Consider the following 18,706-nt stretch of genomic DNA (forward strand, 5'->3'; position numbering starts at 1 on the left):
AAGTGTCTCTATAACGGCCCTGTCCAGTGTGTCCTAGACCAGGTGTCTCTCTCTAACGTCCCTGTCCTGTGTTCCCCCCTGCAGTGTGTCCTGGACCAGGTGTCTCTATAACGGCCCTGTCCAGTGTGTCCTAGACCAGGTGTCTCTCTCTAAGGTCCCTGTCCTGTGTTCCCCCCTGCAGTGTGTCTTGGACCAGCTGTCCCAGGTGGGAGGAGGGTAGGTGATGGAGTGGCTGTGGTTCTTCGTGGTTCTCTAACGTCCCTGTCCTCTGTTCCCCCCTGCAGTGTGTCCTGGACCAGCTGTCCCAGGTGGGAGGAGGGTAGGTGATGGAGTGGCTGTGGTTCTGGGTCCTGCTCCTGGCCGTCGCGGCGGCTCTCAGCGGCGGTGTCGAGGCGCAGCAGTGTCCGAAGCGCTGCATGTGCCAGAGCCTCTCGCCGTCCCTCGCCATCCTCTGCTCCAAGACGGGCCTGCTGTTCGTCCCCAGCGCCATCGACCGGCGGACCGTGGAGCTCCGGCTGCAGGAGAACTTCATCACCGGTAATCATAATCATAATAATAATACGAATGTCGTCTCGGAAAAAACGCAGTCGTTTTGGTTGTTTTTTTGGTGTTAGCATGATGTTATGCTTTATAGCTATGAAAAATAGCAGATCTACGAGCTTGTAGATCTGCTATTTTTGAAAAATCGAAGAACGACTGACATAGAAACATAGCTTTTTCAGAAAACTGTCAGGATGTATAGAAGACGTTTTTAGAATCTGATCTCAGGTCAAAATGGGTTGAATAAAAGTAAGTGTAGACGTGCCCAGCAGGACAAGTAGCATAGGAGTGTGGGAGTTTTATCTTATTTTATTTAACGTTTATTTAAGCAGTAACAACACATTGAGACTGCCTCTCTTTTACAAGTGGGAACTGGCCAAGAGGCAGAAATAACATTACACTTCAAAACTACATCGTAAAATATCACATTATAGAACAGCAAATAAAACGTCCATAATACACCTCAAAGTATACCTATGAAATAAATACAATAAATCACCAAAGTCCTAATCTTTTAGTAGCAGGGCAAAAATACACAATATACTAAATTTAAACCGATATAATAAATATACAGTCAACATAGGCTAGTACATAATATCCACACATGTGCAGGTGTTGGACTGTACATCTAAAGCCCATCACACACCGTCTGCGGCGCGACGCGTTGCCGCGCGGCGCCGCCTGGAAAATAGAACTGTGTTCTATCGGCGCGCCAGGAGACGCGGCGCAACGCGGCGGACGGAGCCGGTGTGCGATAGGTTCATTGAAAATAATGGAGGCGGCCGTGTCCGCCGCACGGCGCCGCGTGGCGGACGCAGCCGGTGTGTGGTGGGCTTAAGATGATCCTTTTGAAACGTCTCGAGGGAACTTTCAAAGACAATTTTAGTTTGGACTGTAGGTCGTTCCACGGCCACCAGGGGGCCAAAGAAAGGCCAGACATTTTTTTACCCCCCTCTGATTTGAATGCTGGTACTACACACTGCACACTGCACACTACACACTACACACTGCACACTGCACAGTGCACACTGCACAGTGCACACTGCACACTGCACACTGCACACTGCACACTGCACACTACACACTGCACACTGCACACTGCACACTGCACAGTGCACACTACACACTGCACACTACACACTGCACACTGCACAGTGCACACTACACACTACACACTGCACACTGCACACTACACACTACACACCGCAGCCAAGCATTTGACCTGAGGTTGAGACCATTTTGGACCAAGTCCAATTTGGACGAGATGTGAGACCGCAGGTCACCCAGAATGGCTTTATATGAATGCAAATATGCTGTGGGTGCTGGCGGCGTGCTTCCTCCTCCGCGTCATCAGTGCCCATACCCGAAGGCGGGGTTGGCGAAAGGGCCTTTCTGTGTGGAGCTTGCATGTTCTCCCAGTGTCCCCTAGGGTAGGTATACCCTCACAAAAAACATGCAGCAATCCTGGTCTCTAAACTGCCTCCCCCTGGTGAGCCTGATGGAGGGGAAGGGAACTGGTTGGAATAACGTGTTCCTTCCACGCGCTACGTCCAACTAGGGAAACTCCCCCCTTGTCAGGTGTAAAGGAGCAACTTGGACACTCAGGGATGAAGGAAGCATGAGTTCAAGTCCGTTGCTCTCCCCTTGTCCCCCATATATGGGGACTATAGGTTGGTGGAGGGTGTGTAGAGCCCAGGATCACATTAGATGATTGACACAGGGGTGAAAAATGGAGTGGAGCGGGGGGAGGGGATACGTTGGTGAACCAATAGGAAGTCGGCGTGGGTTTCCAGCGCATATATAATCAGGAATCATGAACAAGATAAAATCACACCTGTGTGAACCGAGTGTTGCAACTCCCCTCTCTCTCCCCTCCTCCCTCTCTCTCTCTCTCTCTCTCTCTCTCTCTCTCTCTCTCTCTCTCTCTCAAAAACCTATAGCATCTGTCTGGCCGTAGAACATCTGTGCAGTGAAGCTATAATGAGTATGATGACTCGAGTATATAAACTATAGAGTGCCATGTCTACATAAAATTATATCTAAATTACATACGTTAATTATGAAGGACCCACACCAGCTGGCTGTTTGAGATGCTGCCGCATGGAAAGCGTTTTCACAGTCTCTCAAAGCCACTAGAAACAGATTGCAAAAAAAGCTTCTTCCCCCAAACAATCAGATACATGAACGAACTGATAAGAACCAAAGCAAAACCCAGCAGAGGAGAACGCTAGCCCCCACACCCCCCCCCCCCTCTTGCACTATCATGATAATGCACTCTTTATCCCATTCTGACCTGAGATCAGATTCTAAAAATGTCTTCTACATCCTGACAGTTTTCATTCTGACCTGAGATCAGATTCTAAAAAATGTCTTCTACAGCCTGACAGTTTTCTGAAAAAGCTATGTTTCTATGTCAGTCGTTCGACTCGTTCTTTCTATTTTTGAAAAATAGCAGACCTACAAGCTCGTAGCGCGCCACTCGTTGGCGCGCTATGAGCTTGTAGATCTGCTATTTTTCAATAGCTAAAGCATAACATAATGCTAACACCCAAAAGGTGTTCCCGCCGAGAATGGGTTATTCTCGTTTGCTGTGGTTTTGTTGTTTTGAATGTTATGAGTGTTATCTTATCTGCTGCTGCAAGGAAGCCAAAACAAGTTTTACTCTTTACGTTATATCTGTACACAAGATGGAACAATAAAGTACAACCTTGAACGTACGCCTGTGAGATCGTCAAAGCTTAGTGCAAGCGCTAATAAGGCAAGTGCTACGGGGCTACTTTACTTTAGAAGTTTTCGTTATTTTCTTAAAAATAGCCAAGGCAACACAACATTAACTAATTCTCAGTCGTCGTGCAGTAAGAAATAGCAGAAAGAGTATTTTCTCAATTCCTCAAAGCATTATTGATTTCTAAAGGACCAAAAAAAAAACCAGAGCATTTAATCTCTCTCGTGTTCCACATTGATCCCATTATCTCTCTTTCACGGAGCCTCATAATCTGTCAGGACTTGTGACATAAAACGAGGCATAATGTCATATAGTTCAGATCGGCGCATGCACAAAAGAATACTAGCGCAATATAAAAGACAAAAAAACCCAAAACAAAATAAAACTAAACAATGCACCGTCGACACCGACCGTGACATTGCTGAATGCCTTCCCCTGGGCCGCCGCGCCGCGCTGTGCTCATTAAACCCAGTTTCGATTTGTTCTCGAAAGAGTGTTTACCCCTGCGTCTGTTTCATATCAGGTAGCAACATCGCCTGCTCTAGATGCCAAGAGCCTGTTGTCGGATCTCAGCTTTTAGAGGTTATTATCACGTTATATCTCTGCCACTAAAGAAAGCAACATTCGGCTGGTTATAAAAAATATAGGCTTCGGGGAACAGATTTGAGGTTTATATATTGAGATTATATATGAATGCAAAAAGAGGGTGCATTATGGTGGCGTGAGAGGAAATCAACAAAATTATATTTGTCACGCGACGTGCTGTCGTCGCCTTGCCAACCGTGGCGCCGCATGGCTGAAGAAAAATCTAATTAACTGTCATTAAGGAGACGTCAGTTAATTTATTATTATTAACCTGTCTCACGCCTCTGTGTTAAAGAATAATATAATTAGCCTCCTCGCAGTGGCCTTTGTACGGCAAAGATGAACGTTATACAGAGAGGAGTCATCCCTTTAATTACATACTAATTCCTGACCTTCTCTTTTCACCAAAAGGCCACAAACACAGTGGTCAGAATCTATTGGTATAAAACACCTGAAAACGCCTGGAAAACGGAATCAGGTGGACAGAGATGGTTGTTTATAGGGTGTGTCTACGCTGTCCACAGCCCTCCTCTAAAACCCGGACAGAGACGGTGCTCTGTAAGAAATAATGAGAGCTGAATTTAAATTGAGCCGCTGTCCATAAAATGACACATTAACCGTGCGTCTCTCCTCTTTACTGCTACACAGCCGTCCGAAGGAGAGACTTTGCCAACATGACCAGCCTGCTCCACCTGACGCTCTCCAGGAACACCATCAGTCAGATCCTGCCTTCGGCGTTCAGCGACCTGCGGCGCCTCAGAGCGCTGCACCTGGACTCCAACCGGCTGACGGTGTAATTACTAATAATAATAAAACGTTATTTGTATAGCACCTTTCATGACATGAAATGCAGCTCAAAGTGCTTTACAGAGCAATGGGGGAAAAAAAAGAAAAGAAAAGCAAGGCATAAACGTTAAAAAAACAAGCAGTAATGCAATGCAGTGAATCTTGAAATTAAAGGTTTTATGACATTCATTTTCATTTATTTTTCTTTTTCTTTTTTCTTTTAGGTTTTATGACCTCAATTACACCCAAAAAACCTGAACTTTGAACATTCAGTGGATTTTCTGTGGTCTGAAGTTTTCTTTGGGGTTTGGAAGCCTTTTGAGCTACAATGAAAACAGGCAAAACAGTGAAAACAGTGACATCTGCTGGCAAATCCCATTGACATATATGGGATTTGCAGGATCTTACATCACAAACTGCCGGCAAATCAGAGGCCTGTTTGAGCCAGAAAACCCCAGATCACAGAAAATCTACTGAATGTTAAAAGTTCATGTTTTTTGGGTGCAATTGAGATTAGAAAACCTAAAGAAAATAAGAACAATTCCAAAACCTTTTTTTTAATGTCACAATCCCTTTAAAATGGATGTTTCGATGCAGTTTACTACATCGTTGCACCCCTGGTATAAACGCAGGGAGGGATGAGTAACCGATGCATTAATGTTCCGCGGAAATATAGCAGAAGAATAAACTCAGGGCTATTTTCGGGGCGAGGAAAAGGTTGCAGGCCAAGTATACAGATCCCTGGGGGGACCCAAGTACAGACCCCTGGGGGGGGACCCTAATCGACCAGCTATATAAAGAGTGTATAAAGTGGTCCATGAATGCATAGACTCAGACTCCACTAGTCGGGCAAGCTGTGGTGTTTGATCTGTTTGATCGATGGAACGGAAGGATATATGATGGATGGTATAGGATGGTGGAGAGAGAGAGAGAGAGAGAGAGAGAGAGAGGGTTAGGGAGAGTATCATTTCAATCTATAACCACTCTGGACTGTCAGGGCTTCTCTCTCTCTCTCTCCCTCCCTCTCTCTCTCTCTCTCTCTCTCCGCCCCTCTCTCTCTCTCTCTCTCTCTCTCTCTCTCTCTTTCTCAAATTTGGCCCAGACCGGCCGTCATACCACAACCAGCGAGCAGATAGCAGAAACTCTACCGCCCGCTCCGTCGAGGCACACACACACACACACAAACAAACAAGCCCCTAATAATACCACCACTTTTACAGAACAACATAAATGATACAAACCAACAGAAGACAACTATACACAACACTTTTGTTTGCTCTCACAAGAATGATGCTCATGGCAAAAGGATTCGAGATAGTAGAGAGTTTATTTTGTCACTCACTGATACAGGTTCAGTGAAATGATCATGATGGCACTGGCAGAAGGGCAGCAGGCCCGGACCTTTCCTGGTGGCCTGCCGCCTATTGGCCTGCCTGCCTGTCAACAAAAATAAATAAAAAAATGGCTGTGTTTGTTTTTTTTTTTAAATCATGGTGGCTTCCTACGGTCGCTGCCCACCGGGAATAGGCCTGGTACGTCCTATGGCCAGTCCAGCCCTGTGAGGCCTTACTAACTCTCTCTCTCTCTCTCTCTCTCTCTCTCTCTCTCTCTCTCTCTCTCCCTCTCTCTCTCTCTCTCTCTCTCTCTCTCTCTCTCTCTCTCTCTCTCTCTCTCTCTCTCCGCAGGACGAGCATTTCAAGGGCCTCACGAACCTCCGCCACCTGATCCTGGCCAACAACCAGCTCCACTCCATCTCGCCGCACGCCTTCGACGACTTCCTGTCCACGCTGGAGGACCTGGACCTGAGCTACAACAACCTGGCCGAGGTGCCCTGGGACACGGTGGGGCGCCTCACCAACGTCAACACGCTCAACATGGACCACAACCTCATCGAGAACGTCCCCCAGGGCGTCTTCACCAACCTGCACAAACTGGCCAGGTGAGAGATGAGAGAGGCCTTGTTGTGGTCAGAGCAGAGGGTTTTCAACCGGTGGTCCCCTGGTGGCCCCCTGGTGGTCCGCGGAGGAGGTACTGCTGGTGGTCCTGCAGCCAGGCATTCAGAAAAGTTGTATTTTTGAAAGAAATTTAGAAACCAACCTATACTGTGACTGTCAAATGCACCAAGCGGGTGTCAGATGTGTCTTCAGTGTTTGGGTGATTAAATGAAATGGATAATTATTCTGAGACTTATTTTGAGTCCTGCTTAGTACAAGTAAAAAACACTTTTGTAAAACTTTTGATAATAAAATACTTTGAAACATTTTTCTTTTTGTCCAGCTCATGAATGTATAGCCTGTGATAGTGTGATTAGTGAGTAACGAGTAAGACAAAAACAATCTTAACCCATGGTGCATGAATGCCCCACCACTGGGTCCACCGTAGATCTACGATGAACCCACCCGACACAATAGTGGTGGTCCCCAGGCTGCTCCTAGTCTGAATGGTGGTCCCTGGGTGAAAGCCCCTGGGTTAGAGTGTCCGCCCTGAAACTGGGAGGTCGGGGGTTCGATCCCCGGCCGGGTCATATACCAAAGACTGTAAAAAAAATGGGACCCAATGCTTCCCTGGCTTGGCACTCAGCATCAAAGGGTTAGATTGGTGGGGTCTAATCTACTAATCAAATTATTCCCGAGCGCGGCGCACGCTGCAGCTCACCGCTCCTTGGCTGCGGCTCACCGCTCCAAGAGATGGGTCAAATGCGGAGAACAAATTTCACTGCGGTAACGTGTGTGACAAATGACTTTTACAGACAATGTGATATAAGTGAAAACCCATTAACCGGCTGCAGAGGTGCAGACGTCAGTGTCACAGTTTTGTTAAAGATGTAGTGCCACAATTTTAGTATTTTTCCAGTTTTCCATGTGTCTATGAGGTGACAGTACTTCATTAGACACCCTATAGTCGTTTTTATGTGCAATGGTGTATTATTTGTATTTAGAGTTTCTTCCTGGAGGCTGAACCCTTGACAGTCAAACGGGCCAATGAAATAAACAGTGATATTGTGACATCACACTATCAGCCCCTCCCCTAACCCCTCCCCCTTTATCATACAACTACAGCTGTGGGTGCGGCTTCAGTTCAGGTGGATCACCACCCATCACCACCCACCAGGCAAACCATGCGGCATACTTAATGAACTGGTGGGCATGTCCACATAAAAACAACATTTTAACAAATACTGTACACTTTTTGGAAAAAGTTTATAATAATATCTGATGATCATGTTTTAGGGTGGAAAAAAATCGTGGCACTCCATCTTTAATACCTTGCTGTCTTGCTGACAATTGCTGATTTGTTTTACTCTCTCTCTCTTTCTCTCTCTCCCCCTCCCATCCCCCCCCCCCCACACCCCCCCACACACACTCACACACGCACACGCACACAAACACACCACACACACACACACACACACACACACACACACACACACACACACACACACGTGTGCGCGCGCACACACGTTTCTCTGCAGGCTGGACATGACGTCCAACAAGCTGAAGAAGATCCCCCCCGACCCGCTGTTCCTCAGGATCCCCGTCTACGCCAAGTCCAAAGGCTCCCCGCACTCGTCGCTGGTGATGAGCTTCGGCGGGAACCCTCTGCACTGCAACTGTGAACTCCTCTGGTTGAGAAGGCTGACCCGGGAGGACGACCTGGAGACCTGCGCCTCGCCGCCGGACCTCAGCTCCAAGTACTTCTGGACCATACCTGAAGAGGTACGTATGGTATGGGGCCTCCTCACCTCAGCTCCAAGTCTACTTCTGGACCATACCTGAAGAGGTAAAATATTACCGTTTGGTGACCCTCCTCCCCTCCCAAACCCCGCCTCCCCTCCCAAACCCCGCCTCCCCTCCCCTCCCAAACCCTCCTCCCCTCCCAAACCCCGCCTCCCCTCCCCTCCCAACCCCGCCTCCCTCCCAAACCCCCTCTCCCCTCCCAAACCCCGCCTCCCCTCCCCTCCCAAACCCCGCCTCCCTCCCCTTCCAAACCCCCCTCTCCCCTCCCAAACCCCGCCTCCCCTCCCAAACCCGCCTCCCCTCCCCTCCCAAACCCTGCCTCCCCTCCCAAACCCCCTCTCCCCTCCCAAACCCCGCCTCCCCTCCCAAACCCCGCCTCCCCTCCAAACCCCCTCTCCCCTCCCAAACACCGCCTCCCCTCCCCTCCCAAACCCCGCCTCCCCTCCCAAACCCCCTCTCCCCTCCCAAACACCGCCTCCCCTCCCCTCCCAAACCCCGCCTCCCCTCCCAAACCCCCTCTCCCCTCCCAAACCATGCCTCCCCTCCAAAACCCCCCCCTCCCCTCCCAAACCCCGCCTCTCCTCCCAAACCCCGCCTCCCCTCCAAACCCCCCCCCCCTCCCAAACCCCGCCTCTCCTCCCAAACCCCACCTCCCCTCCAAAACCCCCCTCCCCTCCCAAACCCCACCTCCCCTCCCAAACCCCGCCTCCCCTCCAAAACCCCCCCTCCCCTCCCAAACCCCGCCTCTCCTCCCAAACCCCGCCTCTCCTCCCAAACACCCGCCAAGGTTGGTGCCCTGTGCTGCACCACCTAAAGCCAGCATCACATCATAATTAGGACCAATGCGAAGACTCAAAAAAGAAGAAAGGAAAGTTTAATATAAAAAAAAGAGACAGCCATCCATATTGACCGTTTCATTAATGTTTTCCTGTGAGGATATCCAGTTTATGCAACCACTTTACGGAGAGTGGTGAAGTCGCTGTACGTTCCGGTCTTTGAGAATGAGTTGTTTTTTTCCATTACTATGAACATCAATAAAGATGTCTGAAGAGAGTCCTCAGAGCATCGGCCGAGAGCCAAGTTCCTGTCAGGAGAGAGAGAGAGTTCCTCTCAGGAGAGATAGAGAGAGAGTTCTTTGATAAACACCCGGAAAACATATATATATATTGACCAAAATTTTATGAATTACTGGACAGTCCCAAAATAAGTAGCCTACCATCATTTGGTTTACATTGATCACACATTGTTGGAGACGCATAGGGGTAAAAATTTAAGTATGCAACATGACCTTAGAATAATGAAAATGTTGAATCACGTTGAACTGAATTAACCTGTTTATCGAACAACGATGGATGCAGGAAGCTGCTGTCGTCCATATTTTAACAGGCAACACAGCATTGATTTCCCTTTGCATTGCCTTCTTAACTGACCTGAGATCAGATTCTAAAAATGTCTTCTACATCCTGACAGTTTTCTGAAAAAGCTATGTTTCTATGTCAGTTGTTCTTCGATTTTTCAAAAAATAGCAGACCTACAAGCTCGTAGCGCGCCACTCGGTGGCACGCTGTGAGCTTGTAGATCTGCCATTTTTCAATAGCTAAAGCATAACGTAATGCTAACACCAAAAGGAGTTCCCGCCCAAAATGGGTTTTAATACAGTTGTCAGATATACAATCTTTAGAAAATAAATTCACACATTTGGTAGGTAAGCTTCTTACTCTAAATTAAAGACAAAAGCAATTCAAGTTTTGCACAAGTTGGACTCAAAAGGAGGGATGTTTTCAAATGTCTAAGATACATAATGCAAACATTGTTTTGAGATAAGTGGATTGTACTTTAAGCTTAATTGAGCAAAATGTTCTGGAACTAATTTTGCTTTGGAGCCCCCTGCTGGCAGTTGATGGTTGATATGTCCTACCTCATTTCCTGTTTAGGCAGGACGCTGTTGTCAGACCAGGAAGTGAAGCCATTACTGCAATGTGCTTCTAACCAATGTGTCAGTGTGAATTGTTAATCCTACTCCATCCTCTTCACATGCTTATTAAGACGCAATGTCTCTGAGCATACTTGTTTAGGAGGCTTATATTGTCGATGAGAGCACCTTATTTGTGAACTTTATTATTATTATTATTATCTATCATTTGGATGTCATGTGATGATACTACTGTGGATATGCTAACATGCATAGCTATGTCAATTCATTATTTGTAGCTTAGCTACCCTATACAATACTCTGATTGTGAGTCTAAAAGAGAACTACAGTGTGCTATTGCAGTATGCTGCCTGTGTTGGGACTACCTTACAGTATGTTATTGTTAGGCCGACCTGTTTAAGGTTACTTCTGTTACTTTACATACCTTTACATACCTTGTCGTGTACACGTTACTTAGCTTCTAAGCTGAATGCAATATTTACCTACATGCTTTGTCATATTCTTTATTCATTCCGTTGTACTTACATTAATGCTGAAACATACTGCTTCGTTTCAGTTTCACACTTTTGTTCAGTAAATCTTCAAATACAAGTCCTGGCTTCCACTGGAGTTATTGAACTGAGTGTTTAACTTACTGGGTATAACCTATCGCTGGTGAGACGAGTACAGCGCCCCTACTGGTACTCATAGTCATATACTGGTGCTCATTAACCAACACATAGGTACATATGTGGGTGAACACGGACATTGTTGTTCTTTGGAGTGGTTGCACCACTCAAAAAAACGAGATTCTGTATGGAAAATATATTGTCTTTTTCTTTTTTCACTTTGAACTTGTTTGTTGTCCGTAGGAGTTTATCTGTGACCCGCCAGTGTTGACCCGCAAGTCCCCGCGTACGGTGGCCCTGGAGGGCCAGCCGGCCAGCCTGAAGTGCAAAGCCAACGGCGACCCGGAACCCGAGGTCCACTGGATCAGCCCGGAAGGACGACTGATCTCCAATGGCTCCAGGTTCTCATTATTATACTTACTTATCCGTAGTCACATCCCTGGAAGGGCTTCGCCCCAAAAGGCTTGTTAGTTGTTGAGATTACTCTTGTGCCTCATTAATTCATACCAGGGTCCTGAGCAATCTGGCGCCCTAAGCCTCCAGGAAGAAACCCTAAATACAAAGTTAATACACCATTGCGCAAAAAAAAAAAACTACTCCAGGGTGTCTAATGAAGTACTGTCACCTCATAGACACATGAAAAACTGGAAAAATACAAAAAAAATGTGTTTTCTCAACTCGCTCTTTTCTGCAAGACAATATCTCAAAAACTGGTGGGTCAAACTGAACAATCAATATGGCAATTTGAAGCTATATGATTCACAAAAAATCCAAAAAATCCAATGGCAGTACCTCAGGTCACACTTATCTATTCTCCTTAGCCTTTAGTGTCACCTGAGGTAGCTCTGCTCCCCTCATTTGCGCAAATGCCTGCTTTGTTTTGTGCTTTTTTTGGATTGCCTGCTAAAAATCTGTCTACATTGTATTGATTATTTTATTCTACTTCAAATGCCTGCTTAAGTTTTAATGTTTTGATGTTTGTTTTTTATTGCATTGTTTGCAATCTCTTGTTTTCTTTAAACCTGTATACAGCACTTTGGTTGACCTGGTCATGATAAAAGTTGAGTTGAGTTGAGTAGGGTTAGGCCTGATGTCTAAATAAATAAAAGGTCTTCTGAAAGAATATATATTCAAAGATTTGTGCCACATTTTCACGATTAAAAAAAAAATAGCAGACCTGCAAGCTCATAGCGTGCCACTCGGTGGCGCGCTATGAGCTTGTAGATCTGCTGTGTTTAACCCATTTTGGGCGGGAACCCCTTTTGGTGTTCTAAGCATTATGCTATACTTTAGTCGGCAGCCAATTACATATAAATTATTGGGGGTCCTTCAACTGACACAGAAATATGGGTTTTTTTCAGAAAAGTGTCAGGATTTAGAAGACATTTTGTAGAATCGTCCTCAGGTCTAAATGGATGAAGGGGTTAATATATGTTCTTGTCTGGTAACTTCCCATTGGCTGTAGAACCATGGTCCTCCCCAACGGCAGGATGAAGTGGTTAATGTAATGTTCTTGTGAAGTGGTTAATGCATGTTCTTGTCTGGTATAACTTCCCATTGGCTGTAGAACCATGGTCCTCCCCAACGGCAGGATGAAGTGGTTAATGTAATGTTCTTGTGAAGTGGTTAATGCATGTTCTTGTCTGGTAACTTCCCATTGGCTGTAGAACCATGGTCCTCCCCAACGGCAGGATGAAGTGGTTAATGTAATGTTCTTGTCTGGTTAACTTCCCATTGGCTGTAGGACCATGGTGCTCCCCAACGGCAGGATGAAGTGGTTAATGTAATGTTCTTGTCTGGTATAACTTCCCATCGGCTGTAGGACCATGGTGCTCCCCAACGGCAGGATGAAGTGGTTAATGTAATGTTCTTGTCTGGTTAACTTCCCATTGGCTGTAGAACCATGGTCCTCCCCAACGGCAGGATGAAGTGGTTAATGTAATGTTCATGTCTGGTTAACTTCCCATTGGCTGTAGAACCATGGTCCTCCCCAACGGCAGGATGAAGTGGTTAATGTGATGTTCTTGTCTGGTATAACTTCCCATTGGCTGTAGGACCATGGTGCTCCCCAACGGCAGGATGGAGTGGTTAATGTAATGTTCTTGTCTGGTATAACTTCCCATCGGCTGTAGGACCATGGTCCTCCCCAACGGCAGGATGAAGTGGTTAATGTAATGTTCTTGTCTGGTATAACTTCCCATTGGCTGTAGGACCATGGTGCTCCCCAACGGCAGGATGAAGTGGTTAATGTAATGTTCTTGTCTGGTATAACTTCCCATTGGCTGTAGGACCATGGTGCTCCCCAACGGCAGGATGAAGGGGTCAATGTAATGTTCTTGTCTGGTTAACTTCCCATTGGCTGTAGGACAATGGTCCTCCCCAACGGCAGGATGAAGTGGTTAAAGGACCACTTCACCACTTTTCAACCTATCTTCATATAATAGGTCCTCACTAATAATCATGATAAAATGCCACAATGTTTTTCTACTCAGTCTGTGTCTCATAGGAGGGCTGTGGGCAGTTTAGAAACCGTCTTCCAGTGACATCATCATTAGGCAGATTTTTTTACAATATGTTTTTACAAAAAATGTTTAGATTTTCATTATTGTGAGAACGATGGCTTCCATTTTCGCATTGCAACCTTTCAGGACTACAAAGCCTGCAGTTTTTATTAGCTTGTATTCCCCATCGATGATGTCACTGGAAGACGGTTTCTAACCTGCCCACAGCCCTCCTATGAGACACAGACTGAGTAGAAAAAATTGCGCCATTTTTTCAAGACTATTAGTGAGGACCTATTTATATGAAGATAGGTTGAGAAGTGGTGAAGTGGTCCTTTAATGTAATGTTCTTGTCTGGTAACTTCCCATCGGCTGTAGAACCATGATTAAGTGGTTAATGTATGTTCTTGTCTGGTATAACTTCCCATTGGCTGTAGGACCATGGTGCTCCCCAACGGCAGCCTGGAGATCAACGTGACGGCCCTGAAGGATTCCGGCAACTTCACGTGCATCGCCTCCAACGCCGCGGGAGAGTCCACGGGGAGGGTGGAGCTAGTCGTCACGGCGATGCCCCACCTGGCCAACAGCACGAGCCGCAGCCGAGGAGACTCCTCCTCCTCCTCTGAGCCCGCCCCCTCCGACATCCTCACCTCCGCCAAGGCGGCGGCGGCGCCCGGCAACGAGACGAGAGGAGGAGGAGGAGGGGCCGGCGCCACGGATCGAAGGGTCTCATTGGTGGAGCTGACGGGAAACTCCGCCCTCATCCGGTGGGCCAGTCAGACGACGGCGCTGGGCGTCAGGATGTTCCAGGTCCAATACAACAGCTCCGGAGACGACACGCTCGTTTACAGGTCTGTCTATTCTAATTCCCTTTGTCACAGCGGTTTACAGGTCCGTCTAATCCCTTTGTCACGGCGGTTTGCTTCTCAAAGCACTAACGTACATCTTCAGTACATTGTTTTTTTTCCGGTAAATCGTCCACAGAGGTCCGATAACATCCCCGTTAAATCAGGGAATTAACCGGGAAAATGCATTTGGCATTAATGCCCGTTTTTGCCTATATACTTCCACCCTGTGGTTGTCATGTCAGCAGGGGTGGTACCGGTACCAGACCCGGTTGGGCTGACCCTCAGGTGGGCGCCGACCCTCTGGTGGGCCGGTCTGTCTGTCTGTCTGTCTGGGACAAAATGTTAAATGAGTTGTCTGTTGGGTTTGTGTATCGTTTATGTTGTGCTGTTAAATGTGGTGGTGTGTTATAAGGGCTTGTATTTCAACTATTTGTAATACGGGCCTCGACCCGGAAAGACAGTAGGTGGTTGTGGTGGTTGTGGTCAGTCTGGGTCGGTCTGGGCCAGATTCTGCGAAAATGTCCCGGGCCGAATCTTTGGTCTCAGTCCAGCCCTGCATATTGTCAGGGAGCCCCACATTTAGCCAATATATGGACCTCTTATGAAAAGGTGTTGTGTCCAGTTGTCCACTGTTTGCTATAGTGTCTTGGTGTGTTGGCATTCCTCCTGAGATGCTTGTCCGAGAGTGTGAATCAACAGCAACAGCTGTGAGGATGAGCAGTTGACAAAATGATGGTAACAGAGGTAAAAAAAAGTATTAATAAAATGAGGTGCTAAACCTAATGATGCATATTTAATTGCAGTATATATATATAAGGGATGAGCTCGGTGAGCTATAAATGTGAGGAAAACTGGAAAAACGTGACAGCGTTGGAGGACTTTTAGCTGGTTGGTGTGAAGAAATGCTTATAACGACACTGAACTTGAGGAAAGAGCGAGGAATGAGTGCGTTTGCTAAGATTGCCAGGCAACTGCACGCCCCGGTTTACTATACGCTGGAATGAAGCGGGTAAATTTAGCTCCAGAGTACAGATACAAAACGTGGCCCCCGAGGTGTATATAGTCTATATTCTTCAACAGTTTGAATCGCACGTTTCTTCTGTTGACGCTGAACAAATTTCTTAAGTTATGAGTTAAAAATACATTTTTGGGAAAAGATAAATATCGTACGTCAACATACATTTTTTGAAAATGTTTGGTTGAGATGCAAGAAAAGTATTTATGATGAATGAAACGTGAATGGGGAATTTTAACAGCGATCTATTTCAATTTCATCTGGGGAATATTAACAGCGGCCTATTTCTATTTCATATTTACGGCAAGTGAGGGAGTTGATTTATTGAATTATTGGCTGGCATAATAGAGCCATGGAAGTGTTTCCAGAAGCCTCTTGTTTTCGACTGAATCTTACAGTAGATATGGGTGTCTCCTCCAGCTATGGGAGTCTCCTCAAGCTATGGGAGTCTCCTCCAGCCCTCTCTCTCTGGTCTTACAGTAGCTATGGGAGTCTCCTCAAGCTATGGGAGTCTCCTCCAGCCCTCTCTCTCTGGTCTTAGAGTAGCTATGGGAGTCTCCTCCAGCTATGGGTGTCTCCTCCAGCTATGGGAGTCTCCTCCAGCCCTCTCTCTCTGGTCTTAGAGTAGCTCTGGGAGTCTCCTCCAGCTATGGGAGTCTCCTCAAGCTATGGGAGTCTCCTCCAGCCCCTCTCTCTCTGGTCTTAGAGTAGCTATGGGAGTCTCCTCCAGCTATGGGAGGCTCCTCAAGCTATGAGAGTCTCCTCCAGCCCTCTCTCTCTGGTCTTAGAGTAGCTCTGAGAGTCTCCTCCAGCTATGGGAGTCTCCTCAAGCTATGGGAGTCTCCTCCAGCCCTCTCTCTCTGGTCTTAGAGTAGCTCTGAGAGTCTCCTCCAGCTATGGGAGTCTCCTCAAGCTATGGGAGTCTCCTCCAGCCCTCTCTCTCTGGTCTTAGAGTAGCTCTGGGAGTCTCCTCCAGCTATGGGAGTCTCCTCCAGCCCTCTCTATCCTTGCATTATGTCCTTCTGGCAGCGTTGCCACCCAAGTGTCTGTAAGCCTGGGAATGCCTGGTTTATTATTAGAGCCTCTGATGAGTTCCACTGTGTTGTGCGCTATGGTTACCATGGCAACAGCTATAGGGAAGTCCTCTAAGATCCCTGTTTTGAGTGGCAGGTAGGGATGCCACATGGTGACCATTTGCCCAATCGAATATTCTAAAGCTCTGGCGATTAATAATCGATTAATCGACCCCCCCCCCACACACCCCCTCCCCCAAAAAAAACATTATATGTTGAGTGCATGCTTTGATGGTTACAGTTTTATAATCAGTTTTGATGAGTAAACCTTTGTGGAGATCTTCTCAGTGCCATTCAGGATGGAAAATGAAATCCATTTGGATTTGGGGAGAAGTAGTTTCATAAGGGGCTGGTATGTATTACTTGATATAAAGAGAACATGTTCAGTTCACTAGTCTACACTCTAGTCTACACCTGCCTTCATTTCATCTGATTGTCTGTCTGGCAGGCACTTAACAAGCGATCGTTAACTGTGTCTGTTAGATAGAGGGGCAGATCAGAGTGGCTTTGCTCAACTTGATTTATACTTATATTCTCCACTCTGATGAAGGTACATGTTCGATATATCATGCAGCATTACTTATTAGCCTATATTCTAACTATTAAATTATTATTATTTTTCTTTCCGATTTTCGATTATGAAATATTAAAATCGATTTTGGGGACGGCAACACATAATCGAAAAATCGATTATTCGGCGGCATCCCTAGTGGCAGGTGGCTTTTTAATGCGTGCGACGTGGACTCGTGGTATAGGGTTAATGGAGAGGGGTGAAAACTGTCGTGCACAAATTGCTCAGGTGTCGAAACAAAATTGCCTTTAATTGGTGCACTTTGTCTGTTCTTTAATTGGCAGGTTGTTGCCAGATAGTGAAATTAACGTTTTATTATACTGCACGGCATCATCATGTGTACAGCTTGTGTTCTTCCCCCATGTGAATTATTTTTCCCCTTGATCCAGAAACCAAGACCAGTCTTCAATAGATATAGGGAATACAATACTGTATGCTTCAATATAGGGAATATACCGTATGCCAACCGCATGACAGCGTCCACAGGGGGGGATTACACTAGTTCTTTCTTTCTTTCTTTCTTTATTTATTTATTTATTTATTTATTTATTTATTTATTTATTTATTATTTTATTATTTTATTATTTTATTATTTTATTATTTTATTTATCTCTTTCTCAAGAGATGAACAGCGAGACTATGTGAGGATTGTGATCGGTGACACCCACATGTTTACACACGCTATATAGCTCAGCTATAAGTATATGGAGAACAGAGAATAGAGGAGCTATTTAGCATGCTGAGCACCAACTGTTCTCCTGCATAGAAACTGTCCACCTAAGGGGGTGTTGACCCCGTGTAAAGCTGTGTCAGCTGCAAGGCTACATCCCTTCCATACGCTAGTAGTGCCTCCATAACGTGTGGCTGTCGGTTTAACGTGATCTGGGGCAGCCGAGTGTATGGACTTTTAATGTTTGTTTAGAGCGCACGGCCGCACGCACGCACGTAGCACGGCCGCACGGCCGCACGCACGCACGGCCGCACGGCCGCACGCACGCACGCACGCACGCACGCACGCACGCACGCACGCACGCACGCACGCAATGTGCTTGTTTTACACGATTTTCGACGTGTGATGCATTCCAATCCATGGTTTGCAGCAGCGTGGCAACGGCACTGAATGTGCTTTCTCAACACGTTTAGACGCAGCACACCCACACACACACACTATCAACGTTCATCACATGCATGCACACACGGACACGTACGCACAAACGCACGCATGCACGCACGCACGCACGCACACACGCACCCACACACACTATCAACGTTCATCACATGCATGCACGGACACGCACGCACGCACGCACGCATGCACACACACACACGCACGCACGCACACACACTTTATCAACGTTCATCACGTGCACACACACACGCATGCACGCAATAGAACACTTTGAAATGCACACAGATATTTTTTCTTCACGCACAAATGGGCACACACACACTTTACTAACACTTTAACACTTTCATAAGATATGGAGAGATAGTTCTCCCACACACTGTGTGTCAAACAACACAACGTCATGTCAGCTCGCATACAGAATAGCCTCCGTGTGTGTGTGTGTGTGTGTGTGTGTGTGTGTGTGTGTGTGTGTGTGTGTGTGTGTGTGTGTGTGTGTGTGTGTGTGTGTGTGTGTGTGTGTTCTGTAGCTAATTAGCACCTTTTCTAGTGCTGTAGTTCTTTAGATATACCCATGTCTTATTTTGGGCCAATGCTTTGGCCGTGTTTAATCCTATTTAATACATTAATAAAATGTGCCCATCGTCAACAAGCGCCT

General features: G+C 46.5%; 1 protein-coding gene across 1 annotated transcript in view; it reads left to right on the forward strand.

The window, feature by feature from the left end:
• Positions 1-326: 326 nt before the first annotated feature.
• Positions 327-18,706, forward strand: part of LOC308321232 (leucine-rich repeat and fibronectin type III domain-containing protein 1-like protein) — a gene marked incomplete at both ends in the record, with an annotated part of 178,844 nt that continues 160,464 nt past the window's right edge. The window contains 6 exons of the mRNA XM_080772071.1: positions 327-537; positions 4,499-4,641; positions 6,322-6,575; positions 8,109-8,352; positions 11,158-11,315; positions 13,853-14,266. Of these exons, the coding sequence (XP_080628197.1) occupies positions 327-537; positions 4,499-4,641; positions 6,322-6,575; positions 8,109-8,352; positions 11,158-11,315; positions 13,853-14,266 (1,424 nt within the window). The remainder of the gene's footprint in view (positions 538-4,498; positions 4,642-6,321; positions 6,576-8,108; positions 8,353-11,157; positions 11,316-13,852; positions 14,267-18,706) is intronic.

The sequence above is a fragment of the Protomyctophum bolini genome (assembly GCF_963924005.1).
Source record: "Protomyctophum bolini genome assembly, chromosome: 9".
NCBI classification, from domain to species: Eukaryota; Metazoa; Chordata; class Actinopteri; order Myctophiformes; family Myctophidae; genus Protomyctophum; species Protomyctophum bolini.